This window comes from Leopardus geoffroyi, chromosome E3 (assembly GCF_018350155.1).
Source record: "Leopardus geoffroyi isolate Oge1 chromosome E3, O.geoffroyi_Oge1_pat1.0, whole genome shotgun sequence".
In the NCBI taxonomy this organism is placed as follows: domain Eukaryota; kingdom Metazoa; phylum Chordata; class Mammalia; order Carnivora; family Felidae; genus Leopardus; species Leopardus geoffroyi.
The window spans coordinates 10312245-10325564 of NC_059340.1; the positions used below are offsets into that span (position 1 = coordinate 10312245).

Genomic DNA, 13320 nt, shown 5'->3' on the forward strand with positions numbered 1-13320 from the left:
GTTTATTTTATTTACTTTGAGAGACAGGGAGAGAGAGAATCCTAAGCAGGGTCCGCATTGTCAGCACAGAGGCTGACACGGAGCGGGAACTCACAAACCGCGAAATCGTGACCTGAGCCGAAATCAAGAGCCGGATGCCTAACTGGCTGAGCCACCCAGGAGCCCCCATATTTGTATATATTGTGAAATGATCACCACAATAAGTCTGGATAACATCTATCACCAGATACAGTTACAACCATTTTTCTTGGGATGAGAACTTTTAAGATCTGCTCTCTTAGCCATTCTCAAACATATAATACAGCATTTTTAAATGTTTATTTTTGAGCAAGAGACAGACAGAGCATGATCAGGGGAGGGGCAGAGAGAGAGGGAGACACAGACTCTGAAGCAGGCTCCAGGCTCTGAGCTGTCAGCCCAGAGCCTGATGGGGGACTCGAACTCACCAGCCATGAGATCGTGACGTGAGCGGAAGTCGGCCGTTTTAACGACTGAGCCACCCAGGCGTCCCTATAATATGACATTGTTAGCTATAGTCTCCATTCTGCACGTTACAGCCACGGGGCTGATTTATCTTATAACTGTAAGTTTATACCTTTTGACCACCTTTCCCGTTCCACCCACCCTGCAACCCCCAACCCATTCCCTGTATCTGCGAGTTGGGGGTTATTTATTTATTTATTTATTAGATTTCACGTATAAGTGAGGTCATATGGTATTTGTCTTTCTCTGTCTGACTCATTACACTAAGCATGATACCCCAAGGTCCATATGTTATTGCAAATGGCAGAAATTCCTTTCTTTCTTATGGCCGAATAACATTCCATTGTATGTATATATATATTTTTTTCTTTGTCCGTTCATCGTTGGTGGATACTCGGGTTGCTTCCATGTTCTAGTGATTGTAAATAATGCTTCAATGAACATGGGGTGCAGATGTCTTTTTTTTTGAAATGTTTATTTATTTTTGAGAGAGAGAGAGAGAGAGAGAGAGAGACTCTTAAGCAGGCTCCACGCTGTCAGCACAGAGCCCGACACAGGGCTCGATCTCACGAACCACGAGATCATGACCTGATCTGAAACCAAGGGTCAGATGCCCAACCAGCTGAGCCACCCGGGCACCCAACAGATGTCCTTTACAATTAACATCTTTGTTTCCTTTGGATACACACCCAGAAGTGGAATTGAGTCCTACACCCCAGTTTCAAGACTTAGGAAAAAAAAAATAATGTAAAATATAGAGATACAGCGTATCATTAAAATCTATTTTTACTTCCTTTTTCTTTATTTTATGGGGCTATTAGAAAATCTAAAATCAGGGGCAGGTTCTGGCCTTAATGTCTGCAGCTGGGTCTCTCCGATGAGCGGGGATAGATCAGGCCGGGGGAAGGGGTGTTTCATTCTACCTTGTTGCGGATTCTCTCCAGAAGTGCCTACACTCGAACCCAACCTCCCAGCCAGCATTCTGTTCCCTCCCAAACCTCACTTGGGTCCATATGAGAAATTCAGGCTCCCCTGCCCGTGTAACCTTGACCTTATTTTAACCCACGGGATTAGCTGAAAGGAGCCATACCCACAGGGAGGTGGAAATGACAGACAGCAGGGGACCCAGGCGGTAGGAGGGGGCACAGCAGGGCTCGTGGGTCCCACTAACACCAAGCTGTCCCCAGGCTAGCTCTGCAGCAAATGCTCTCTCTTTCTCTATCTCTTTCTCTCCCTCTGGTTCCAGGTCCCACGCAGACAGCGCATCCTATAGTCAACGGATAAAAGGGCCACGTGTAGACAAGGAGAAAATAGAAACCACACCCGGACCCTGGGGGTCAGTTCACGTCAGCAGCCTCCGCCCCTATCTCCTGGAGGGCACAACTGTGCTTTTATCCCACACTCTTGGACAACAGGGGAGACAGAAATGGGCCCATCCTCAAACGACCTTCAGGGACAGCCAGACCAGAGGGGGCATAAGAGGAAGCACCAAGCCCAACCAAGAAGGCTCCCACCAAGGACCCTCAAAGAGGCTGGGGGCAGGGATGCAGAGGGCACAGACCCGCAGGGACAGAAGCTGAGACTAGGGGGCCTTGCCAACAAAGGCCCAACGTCCAGCCTTCCAGGACAAGTCTCGGAGCTAGGGTCCAGCTGTAGCGCCAGAAGGGAGGCCCGCCAAGAGGAAGGAGAGCGTCACTCGACTCTCTAGTTGAGCTGGGTCATGCAGGGCCTTGAAGGCCATACTCAGAAGTCTGGACTTTCTCCGGAAGGCGGCTGAGGGTTTCTCAGCAAAGCAATGAGAGGCTCAGAGGTGTGTGGGGCTGGCCGCTCTGGCCTTTCTAAACTGGGTACACCTAGAAGACGTGGAAGACAGATAGAGGGGACCTGTCAGTGACCCCCCACCCCTCCCCGCCCCGGGATGCCCAGCAGCGAGTGGGCGGGTGAGGCTTGTCAATGTTAACAGCCAAGCCAAGCTCACCCAGGACGCAGCACACTATGCAGCCCCCTGTGGACAGTGCTACGTTCGTGACCTTATTTAATCTATGCAGCTATGCGGGGAGGTGGGCACAGAGCAACTGAGGACTGCTAGGTTTCTTGAATGTATGCGTGAATGAACGAACGAATGTCGGCTAATAACTGTAACCCCCAGTCCTTACATTATGTACTGGATGCATTGGGCTAAATTGCACCGATGGGTTTGATTCTGGATGGAAGCCCCTTTCGAGGCATACGGAGCCTCGTTGGATACATTATTGGGCCTGCTATAAGTGAGCACCGGATGCTAAGAAGAAGGGGGCCCCGGGTAGGGGTGACGCACAGGGCCTGGCCCTGCGGGGAGAGGTGTGGCCCAGCAGCCCCGAGTCTATCCCTGCAAGCGCCCCTCCACACCTCTCCTGGATCTCAGGCAACAAGCACTCTCCTGCTGGCTCCAGCCTCTCTCCAGTCCTGGAATTAATAAAGACTCTGAACAGACTGCGGTTTGCAAGTCTGAAAGCCGGTTCCTGCCCACGTCACTGCCCTGAGAAGAGTGGGGCCCATCTCCTCCCCAGCACCCCCTCCCTTCCCCCTTCCCGGGAGTTGGGGGGGGCACGCAGATGCACCCCATAGACTCCCCTACCCACGTGCTAGCTCATCCTGGGCACTGAGCCTCAAGACCCCGGCCCCGGAGCAGCCCCTACCCCCACCAGCAAAGGCTAGTTCGGGCTCCTGACCTCTTTCAGCTACCCCAAAGTACCCCCGAATAACACGCACTGGAAGTAAGAGCCTTGTACACTTACGGTGTAGACGGCTTCAAGCCAGTTCTCCTCATGCACCCACCTTCTTCCAAACTCCGGGCGCAGCTGCTGTCTGAGACCAGGGAGAGGGAGGGATGGCCCAGGGTCCCGAGGTGGCCCAGCAGACAGCCAAACCTAACAGTCACCCTAAACACAGCAGTGGGCTTGCAGAATGAGCGATACCAAGAGTAACACTAGAGTGGTGGTTCCTGCAGCGAACGAGGAGAGAGCATTTGGGATCTGGCAGGCACGGCACAGAAATATATGACCACATTTTATTTATCTTTGCAATAACCCTCCTAGGCAGGGATATTTATCACCCTCTGACGGATGACGAATCTGAAGATCTGTGAAGAGGCTACCCCGGTAGAAAGTGCTAGAGTTGGAAGTTAGCGGTAGGTTCGCCCGAGGCCAGTGCGTGGCCTTGTGAGACCTCCAGGCTGCCACAGTGCTCCTGGCTGGAGGTGGGGTCCTTTGGCTCTTTTGCTCAGAGCTGGGGTGGCCTCTCCCCCTCACTCCCCATCTGGGAACAGGGGAAAGCTCACAGAACTTGTGGCCTCGACTTTTTCCCCTCGGAGGCTCTGATGAAGGCAAGCGTCAGTTTCCCTCTTCAATCCCCGAGCTCCCAAATTTATCCCCCACTTTCAGAGGCTGGGGAGGCATGACCTACCCCACCCCAGAAAAATCCCCGAGGTCCTCATCCTGTGTCAGGCAGGCTGGGACCACCTGAGTCCTTCTGGAAATGCTGGTCGCGGCTGTTTTGGCGCAGGGCTGCCCCCTCCTGGCCACCAGAGGAATGTCAGCCCCCCGGGCGTTCTCCCCGGGGCCTGGGGAGAACAGGCAGTCTGGGGGCTCTGAGTCTGGTCTGCATGCTAACAGCGCTCAGCGTTGAGACAGATAGGGGCTGGGTGATAAAAGGGGGGCTGGGCCACCTGTCGGTGTGGGTGAGGTCCCCAACTCCCCGGTCCCCTAGAGCACCTGGGGACCCTGCCTGAATTTCACCAGACACTGTGGCCTACACAGGCCTGCGTGTGGGACTGTGACCTTGATCTGTGACGAGTGGAATCCCTGTGGTGTGTCAGGATCCCCCACATGTCCCTCAGATGTCCCAGGGGACAACACCAGCATGGTCTTCGTTCCCGGGCGGCCATTCCCCTGGTGCAGCCCGTCTGCTCTCGCAGATACGGATCCCGGACCTGTGCAGCACCCCTTCCCCAGCGGCCAGGCAGGGGAGTGTGCCCTTACCCAATAAGAGTGGAGCCCTATCATGTGTCAGGGTCCTCCTTCCTTTCCCCAGATGCCCCGGGGGACAGCGATCTCACCTTCCAGGCCATTGTATTCGTAGCCCCTCAACCTCTGGAGACCTGGGCCCCAGGCCTCGGACCCCAGACCTGCCCAACACCCCACCTCCCCAGCTTTGGGCAGGGACCGTCTCTGACCAGACCTGGGGGTGTTGAGGGGAGTCTGGAGGGCCAGGGTGGAGACAGAGGCGCGGGACAGCTGGCCTGTGTCCCCACACTGGGCCCGGGGCCCAGCCGGAGGGGCGGGGGCCTGGCCACTCGGGCCTTGGCTGGGGCCGGATTTTTGGCTAGGCTGCAGGGCCCTCCCTCCCGCTTCCTCTCCCGAGGGCTGTCCTGGCAGAGGCCCCCCTCGCACTTTCTGGCGGGAACAGGGCCAGCAGTGAGGGAACAGCTACAGAGGGAAAGCAGGAGAGAGATGAAGGAACTCTGTGTGTGTGTATGTGTGTGTGTGTGCGTGTGCGCGTGAGTGTGTTTTAAGGAAAAAAGCCCACAGTCCAGTCCAGTCAGACCCAGCCTGGGAGGCTTGTGAGCCGGGCCTTTCGTAATTGCCCCCCTCCCCGCGGCCCCCTCCCCCAGGCCTCCCCCTTCTCCCGCCCTCCCGCCCGCCCTCTCTCCCTCCCTCCTTCCCTCTCAGCCGACGAGGCAGCAATTACGCTTTGGGGATAAAACGAGGCGCAGAGAGCGGGCTGGGGCATTTCTCCCCGAGATGGCGGGTCTGAGAACTGCAGCCCTGCGGCCCGGAGTCCTCCTGCTCCTGCTGTCCATCGTCCACCCCTCGCAGCCTGGAGGTAGGCCTCACCCTGCCCCCCGGGGCTCGCCGGCAGCCGGAGGGCCTCCCGGCCAGGTGGCCGGACTGACAGACCAGAGGGCGCCCTTCACCCCGCCGTCCTCCAGGGGGTCCCTCAGCCACTGGATCCTCAGAACGGCCCCTCCCGGGAGCCAGCCTGTGCAGAGGAGGAACCTGTCACACAGACGCCCCGAGACTCAGGATGGTCCCAACCGTGTTCAGGTTCTGCCGCTCTGACAGGGCTGAGGACCCCTGCTCTGTCCTGGGAGCTCCGCCAGTGTGGGGGGTCGGGGGGTGGGGGGGTCTGGAGCACACACTGGGGAAGGGCCGGTGAGGGGTCCCGGTGGGTCGTGGGGCACTGGCGGTTTGCACACCTGTGAACCCAGCGGGGTTGCGCACATGCCCTGAAGGCAGGGGACCTGGGTTGGAGGCCAGCTCAGCCGCAGTGAGCTGTGTGACCTCAACAGGTTCCTTGTCCGCTGGGAAGCCAGGACCCCCCCTCTGAGGAAGGTCAGAGTCAAGTTGATTACGGGGCTGTGGGTTGGAAAGCCTCTGCTGTGGTCTGTCCCTGGTGAGGAGGGCTGGGACATCTGAGCATCTCTGTGTATGTGTGTGTGTGTGTGTGTGTGTGTGTGTGTGTGTTGAGGTGGGGGTTGAAGGGTATGTGACAGTGCCTGTTAGCATGTGCAAAAGTCTGCCACCTGACAGGCACGTACACGTGGGAAATATGGTCTCCAGGTGTGGATTGTCACTGTGCATGTGACTCTGTGTGTGTGTGTGTGTGTGTGTGTGTGTGTGTGTGTGTGGTACAGAACACAAATGAGGATCAGGGAAGCTGGGGAAGGTATTCGTCTCGCAGAGGGAGGGTGGCCAGTAGCAGAGGCTAGAGGGGACCTCGGAGCAGTCCTGTACGTGCTCTCTGTTGCAGGCCACAAGAGTGCCCTCTGTGGGGCCACTGCACACCTCGAAGGACCCTGGGAGTGGCTCCCAGGGGGCCCCCGAAGGTGCTTCTGGCCACAGGAAGAGAGGAGTGCAGACACTTGAGCCATGTGGTGGGGTGGCCTGGGTGGGGTCAGCTTTCTGTGGGAGTCCTCCTCGCCTTAGGAACCAGACCCTCAGTGGGGCCGGCGTCGGGGGGGCCCAGGATGGAACAGGGCCAGGCCAGAGGGCCGGAGTAAGGGGCTGGGGCTGCAGGAACTGTTTCCGTGAGATTGACCAGCCAGACAGGACCCCAGAGAGCAGAGGCTTCCTGCACAGAGGTCAGCTCCCAGGCCTGGATTGGGGGGCGGGCAGGGGGGAACACGCACACCATCAGCTGGGCCCCGCAGGGGGAGCGAGACAATCCCAGAGGACCAGCCACCCCAGCGCCGAGAGCAGCAGCTCTGGGCCCTCCTGAGCCTCCTCCCGGCTCCCACAGGTGTGGCCCCCGAACCCCCGTCTCTCCAGACAGTGCCACCAGCTATGTAGTGTGGCAATTAATCCCCTCAAAAACCCTAAGAATTGAGCCTATGACCTTCTTTTACAAATAGGGAAATGGAAGCTCAGACAGCCAAAGGCAGCTCTGAGGGGGTTAACACCGGCCAAAGGGGGTTAACACCAGCCAGTTCTCTGCCAAAGGGTGACGGGTGGATGCAGGGCACCGGGCGACGCTTGGGAAAGCCCACGCCCGACACTGAGTCCTCTAGAGTGGGCACACCCTAGAGCAGGTGCCCTCAGTGACACTACCAAGCCTTGACCGCCCTGCTTCTTTTCTTGCACATAAGTCTCAGCTCTGGCCCACGTGGTAGACCAGCTGGGTCCCAGGAGGGAGGACGTGAATCCATGCCATCTGTCGGGGGTTTCGCCCAGGGACTACCAAAATCTAAAGAGGTCGGGGTGTGGAAAGGGGTGTGGAAAGGGCCGTACGTCTACACACACACAGAACCGCCCTCCTGGCTCTCCTGGGGAGCCCAGCTTCCCCCCCGCCCTCCATGGAGAGGATATCACCCCCACGAGTTCCCCAGCCCCCAAAGAACCATATTATCAGTGGAGGGGGCTCCCCAGAAAAACTGGTGGCGAGGGGTGTCTAGACCCACTCAGCAGAGCTCCGAGGTAGCTTTGAGGACCAGCTGTCCCAAACCCCTATGCCATTTATAAAGGGAGAGAGAGAGAGAGGGAGGAATTAAATCAGACAGAGTTCTGTCTCCCAGGACCCAGAAATAATATCAGCCTTTTCTTTTTCTGATTTCGGAACTAAGGATGATTTAGTACAGGGCTTGTCAGCCCCTGGCTGAATATTAGACTTAACTGGGGAACTTTAAACAATTCGAATGCCAGGGTCCCACCCAAGAATTCCTGCCTCTTTGGTCTGAGGAGGAAACTGGACGTGGAGGTTTTGTAAAAACTGTCCAGGTAACTCTGATGAGCCTCTGGGGCCAAGGACCTCCGGCTGAGCTAATCCTGCTCTCCACATTTGCTGGGGCCAAGGCAGGAGGTCAGACGTGCCCAGGGGAGGGAGGGGACAGAGTCCCACACTAGAGGACGGATTGTTTTTGAAAAGCCCTTGGCAGGCTTTCTCCCTGCAAACAATAAACAGCTTCGTGCGGACTGATCCGCTCCCCTGCCAGCCCCCTGGACTTGGGCTTGGCAGAGCCCCTTGCCAAGGCCTGCTGGCCCCATGCTCATTCCGGAACAGCCTTCTCCACATCTCTGAACCTGAAGCCCGGGGGCCCAGGCAGAAGGCCCTGCGTGTGACTGGGGTCAGCTGTGGGTCCCCGGCCAGGCGCCTCATCTCCCTGGCACTTGATTTCCCTGGCTGTAAAATGAGGGAAAACATCCCTGCTGCATTTATCTCCTAGGCACAGTGGGAGGCGTCAGCCACGGAACATCTGCAAACATCAAATAAGGGGACTGTGGGGATGTGAATTGCTAAAACGATAGATCTTCGTATTCGGACACACTTATTTGGGCTGATTGACTTTTATAATCAGTGTCCGGTTTTAAGGTTTAACTTTCCCTCTCGCTACTCACTCCCACGTTCTGTCTCCTGGGCACAGCAGGCGTGAGTGGTGGAGGAAGCAGCTAGGAACAGGGCGGGGAAGGCCCGGAAGAGTCCCAGGAAATCCAGGAAGGCTTCATAGCAGAAGAGGCCTTTGAGTTAGACCTTGAAAGAAAGGTCAGCGTTTGAGGGGCTGACTGTGGATGAGAGATGAGCCTGGGCCCAGGGGGCCCTGAGAGGCAGAATTGGAGAGACGGAGGGGCAAATTCTATCTCAGCAGAAAGAAGACCTCTCTGCAGGTAGGGCTGACGGTGTCGGGAGGGGGTGACTTTCCTGTCACTGGAGGCGTGTGAGCAGAAGCCCGGGGGGCGGGGGAGGGAGGGATGTTTGCGGAAGGAGTTTCCACCCAGGCCAAGAAGACTGTTACGATCTCGGAGAGTCTAGGATCCGGATTCTAAGACGCAAGAGACAAGTTCCACCCTGGGCTAGCCCGCGAAACAAGCCAAACCCACATAAAACAAGACAAGCATATGCTCCAAGCCAGCTGCTTTGGGCCAGCTGAGCAGTGAGAGCCACAGGCCCAGAGAAGGCAGGAAGGGAAGAATTTAAGCTCAGTCTTGGAGGAAGGGCAGGACTGGGGAGCAGAGAGGCATCCTGGCAGGAGGATGCGCTCTCGCCAAGGAGGTAAGAAGGAGGGTGACCAGCTGGAGCACGAAATGAGGCCACTGCCTTTTTGAAGGCCCCTGACCGACTCCTGTCGTCATCTGTTCTCACCTCCCCTGCACTTGCCTGGAGCGGGCAGGGCGGGGATCCTTTGCACCCCCCTGAACCTTCTCTATTTCCTCAGCTCAAAATGAGGGTCCAAATCTCTAGCCCCCTCCAGGCCATCGTGGTCCAGGCACAGAGCTTGGTGCTGTTGGGATCTGAATCCTGGGGGTGGGGGACGGGGGAGAACTGGGGAGGGCCAGGAGGGCTGCAGGGAGACGGGCAGGTGCTGGGGAGAGAGGAGGCAGAGGATGGGGGTGGGGAGCAGATCCTGGGCAGAGGAAGTAGGGGTTCAGCCAGGACGAGGTAGGGAGACTCCCGGGCTGGTTGGGGATGGAATAGGCTGGACTGAGACCCACAGGCAGCATCCTCCCCTCAACCTAATTCCCCCATGCTTTATTAAATACCTACTGCATACCTGGCCGCAGGCCAGGTACGGTGCAGCAAAGCAGAGACAAAGGCTGACCACCTTTTCCTTTTTTTTTTTTTTTTTTTGCAATTACTGTAGCCCAGAGCCAGGGCAGGACACGTCTCTTATTTGAACCACTTGACATTTGACAATTTGCAACAGCCTTGCAGGGCAGAGGTTATCAGCCCCGCATTTCTTTAAAGGAAACTCGGGCTCAGAGGGGTTAAGTGACTGGCCCAAGGGCACACAGACAGGAAGCAGTGGCACAGCCCGAGGCCAGATGGGTCTGTCCTGAGCCCCGTGCTCTGTCCACCCCCCCCCCCCCCCCCAACGCTGCTCCTGCCCTCTGTCCTGGAGCTGGAGAGCAAAGAGGTAGGGAGAGAGGCACGGTCAGGAGGGAGAGACAGGGAGAGAAAGGGGAGGAGGGGGAGGGGTGTGGCTCTGGGGCTTTGGCACCCGATGACGGTGACCTGCTGGGCTGTCGCTGGAGATGACGGGGCTGTGGGGCCAACAAGCCCAGCGTGCAGCATCGTCAGGCCATGGAGGCCAGACATCTGCCGTGAGGCCTCTGGACACACGACAGTGCTGCCCCACACCGTCCCCCGACCCTGCCCGCGCCCCTTTCAGCAGGGTGGTGCCGGGGCCCCGGCTGGGGCATCAGCCAGGCAGCTCACGAAGCTGGGGCCACTGTGGTGGTGGAGTCAGGGCCCGGTCTGCCCCCGGATCGTCTGTTGCCATGACCACGCTCGGGCCCGGTCTGGGGCCCAGCGCCACGGCGTTCCCCAGCGAGAGCTTCGCGGGTCCGTGGGGAGTGAACTCGTGATCTTGGCTGGGCAGACAGCCCCTGGCCTGGCCGGTGAATTAACTTTTCCTTAGGAAACTATTCACTTTGCTCATTCATGGTGTCCCCCTCTGGGCCCCGGCGCCTCCCAAGACAGCCCGGTGTCAGACGGCCAGAACCCCACCCAGCCGTCGCTGCCCAGTGGCTGAGGACGCTGACCTCACGCCATCCTATCAGTGTGGGAATGGCTGCATTTTTGCTAGCAGCAGCCACATCTCCTTAGGGCTCACTGTCGTAGCCCAGCCTGCCCTCCCACAGCTCTGGGCCCTGCTCAAGCTGCTTACGGCTGGAGAGGGTTGACCGCCCAGCAGAAGGCGGACAGCCCCCAGCCCCGGGCCGGACCCTCTCTGGGGGCGGAGGGGAGAAGAAGCAGGTAACACCGTGCAAAACACCGTGCTCAGAGGGAAGGCCTGGGTTTAAACCCAGACTCCACTCTTCCCAGCTGTGTGTCCCTGGGCGCACCTCTTAACCTCTCTGAGCCCGATTTCACATCTGTTAAAATGAAAATCGTAATCTCTGCCCTTCCAACCTCACGGGGGCCATTCTGAGAAGCATGAATGAGAAAATGCTTTGTAAACATAAATTGCTTCGGCCAGCGTATCTTTCTTTGTAGATGTGCAGTATCATCATTATCATTTGCATTATTATTGTTACTGTGCTTTTATTGGCTCTGGCTGATGGAGGGTTCCACCTACTCACTTCCAGGGGTCCCAGGGGCTGTTCCCGGTGGAGTTCCCGGAGGCGTCTACTACCCAGGTAACGTACAGGAAACTTCCGTGCGCTCGGGGAAGGCAGGTCCTGATTAGTTCGTAAGAAACGCACAGTGTGACGATGTGGAAGGGGAGACATTGGCACGCCTACCAAAGTGGACCCACAAGCCCCTCCTGCTTTCAAAAGCAGTCCGCGTGACACTTTCACAAGCACTCAGAGCATAAATTTTCTGAAAGTTGAAAGACGATGCTTGCGAGGCTGTAGGAAAGTGGGCGCCTTCAGGCACCCCTGCCTTTCAAACCCTTAACCCCTGTCTTGGGAATCCACGCAAAGGAAATAACTGAAAAGCAGAGAGAGATCCCGAAGAAGGTCCATCAGAGGGTTATTTGCAAAGACGTAAAACCATAAGCCCACCTGACTGAAGGGAGTGATCAAGGACACTCTGAAATAACACCCAGCTACTCAAAAGTATGAGTGCACTACCCGCACAACCGTATGGCGAAATGTTCTTCAAGTGCAAACAACGGAAAAGCAGCGTTGGAGACTGGGAACGCCCCCAAAAGATAATGAGCAGAATGTGTTGCAGCTGTGGCATGGGGTGGGGGGGGTGAGGGGGCACGTTTTCTTTGTGGAAAAAGGCATCATGCTTTAAAGTAGATTGAAAAACCAAAGGTAACGCTTTCAATACTGAAAAAGTAATTTGAGAGGTGCTTCTGGGAGGTACACGCCTGGAGGTGTAGGAAGAGAGGTGCCCGGAAAGGATGGGGAAGCCCAGTACCCTTCCCCTGCACCTTGCCCTCTTCCATCTCGCTGTTCCTGGGTTACGTCATTTTATAATAAACTAGAGATCTAGTGGGAAAAAAGAAAAAAAGCAGTTGAGTGTTCAGAACTGATATGAAGGTGAGGGCAGCCGCGGACACTCCCAGACACTGGCGGGCACCAGGCTGTTGGCCCAGTGGGGAACTGAGGCTCACGGAGCTTAAGGCTGGCCCGGCATCATGCGGCTAGACAGTGAGGGACTTGACTGTGGGTCAGTGGGCAGCTTTCTGGCTGGCTAAAAAGAGAGCGCTCCATGAGTGAGAATGCCGTTGGCATTCTGATGGTTCATTCTCTCTCTCTCTCTCTCTCTCTCTCTCTCTCTCTCTCTCCCCCCCCCTCCCCCCAACGCAGGGGCTGGTCTCGGAGGTCTGGGAGGAGGAGGTAAGCTCAGAAACCAAACTTGGTTCTCACTGATGGGGTCTGGCTGTGACTCTGGCCCACCCGGGTCCCCAGGCCCCAGAACCCCAGAAGGCCTCAGCATCAAGGGCCCCTCAGTTTATGGACGGAGTGTCCAGTGTTGGGGGAGAGAGCCCACCAGCCTCCCGGGCCCCTCCCCTGCCCTCTTTCCTGTTTCTTTTGATCTTCCGTAACACCCCTGCAAGGCCTACCGGGTGGGTATCACCTTTCCCTTCTGGGGCTGAGAAACTGAGTCTGAGAGAGGGTACACCATGATTCCGGTCAGCTTCCTACCGGCACATCCAGACACCGGGCTCCCAGCAGCTCCCTGTCCAAAGGGTGGGGGGACCATCCCCTGACAGCCCCCTTCTAGAACCCAGGGAGTGAGAAGCCCCAGTGCCCCGGGGAAGATAAACAGTAGATAAATGGTGGCGTGGGGCTCTCTATACATTATCACCTCTTTCCCTCTGCAGCTCTGGGCCCAGGAGGCAAACCACCCAAGCCAGGTAAGACCCGAGGCCTCAGGGCATGGCGAGAGGGCTGGGAGCACGGGAGGGGAGGGCCCACAGAGTGGTGGACCCAGTGAGGCGGGAGGGAGATAAGCAGGCTGGGGCCAGACCCCCGGGCTTCTAAGGAACAGGCGTCTGGCGGCCGCTCGAGGTCTCCCCCGTGTGAGGAGTGCCTCGCATCTACCCTGCAAAACGCCTGTGTGCCCAGCTGCCTGGAGAGTCCCCTGGGCACAGGGTCTCAGAAACAGCCCCAGGGGCAAAGGTAGGGACTGACGTTCCAGGGGCCACCAAGCCTGTGAATGTCAGTCTGGCGCTCAGACACAGATGGTAGGCTCCAGACTCCATCTGGATGGTCCCCTGACCCCAGACGGAGCTTTCTCTAACACCAGGCCAAGACCCTAGACATTTCTGACCTCCGTGACAATCGGAGTCCTTATCTGACCACAGGCTGAACCCTGACCCGAGACCGAGGTCTGGGCTTAACCCCAGACTGAACCCCGACCCTAAGCCCCAGATGAGCTCCCTTCCCGACCAGTCCCCTTCCGGCG

General features: G+C 57.4%; 1 protein-coding gene and 1 long non-coding RNA gene across 23 annotated transcripts in view; one reads left to right on the forward strand and one right to left on the reverse strand.

Moving 5' to 3' along the window:
* Positions 1-1057: 1057 nt before the first annotated feature.
* Positions 1058-8838, reverse strand: LOC123588819. The gene is made up of 3 exons (XR_006708023.1): positions 8355-8838; positions 3261-3466; positions 1058-1750 (listed from the first exon to the last, which is right to left on the reverse strand). It is a non-coding gene; the product is annotated as an uncharacterized LOC123588819 (long non-coding RNA).
* The window catches only part of ELN (elastin), a 31217-nt gene continuing 23051 nt past the window's right edge, over positions 5155-13320 (forward strand). For 9 of the 22 annotated variants that reach the window (XM_045460084.1, XM_045460086.1, XM_045460092.1 and 6 more), the window contains exons 1-4: positions 5159-5346; positions 11043-11093; positions 12219-12248; positions 12737-12769. In XM_045460084.1, the coding sequence (XP_045316040.1) occupies positions 5265-5346; positions 11043-11093; positions 12219-12248; positions 12737-12769 (196 nt within the window). In that variant the 5' untranslated portion in view covers positions 5159-5264. Of the gene's footprint in view, positions 5347-11042; positions 11094-12218; positions 12249-12736; positions 12770-13320 lie in introns of all 22 variants that reach the window. The other 13 variants (XM_045460096.1, XM_045460100.1, XM_045460093.1 and 10 more) reach the window with 5 other exon arrangements.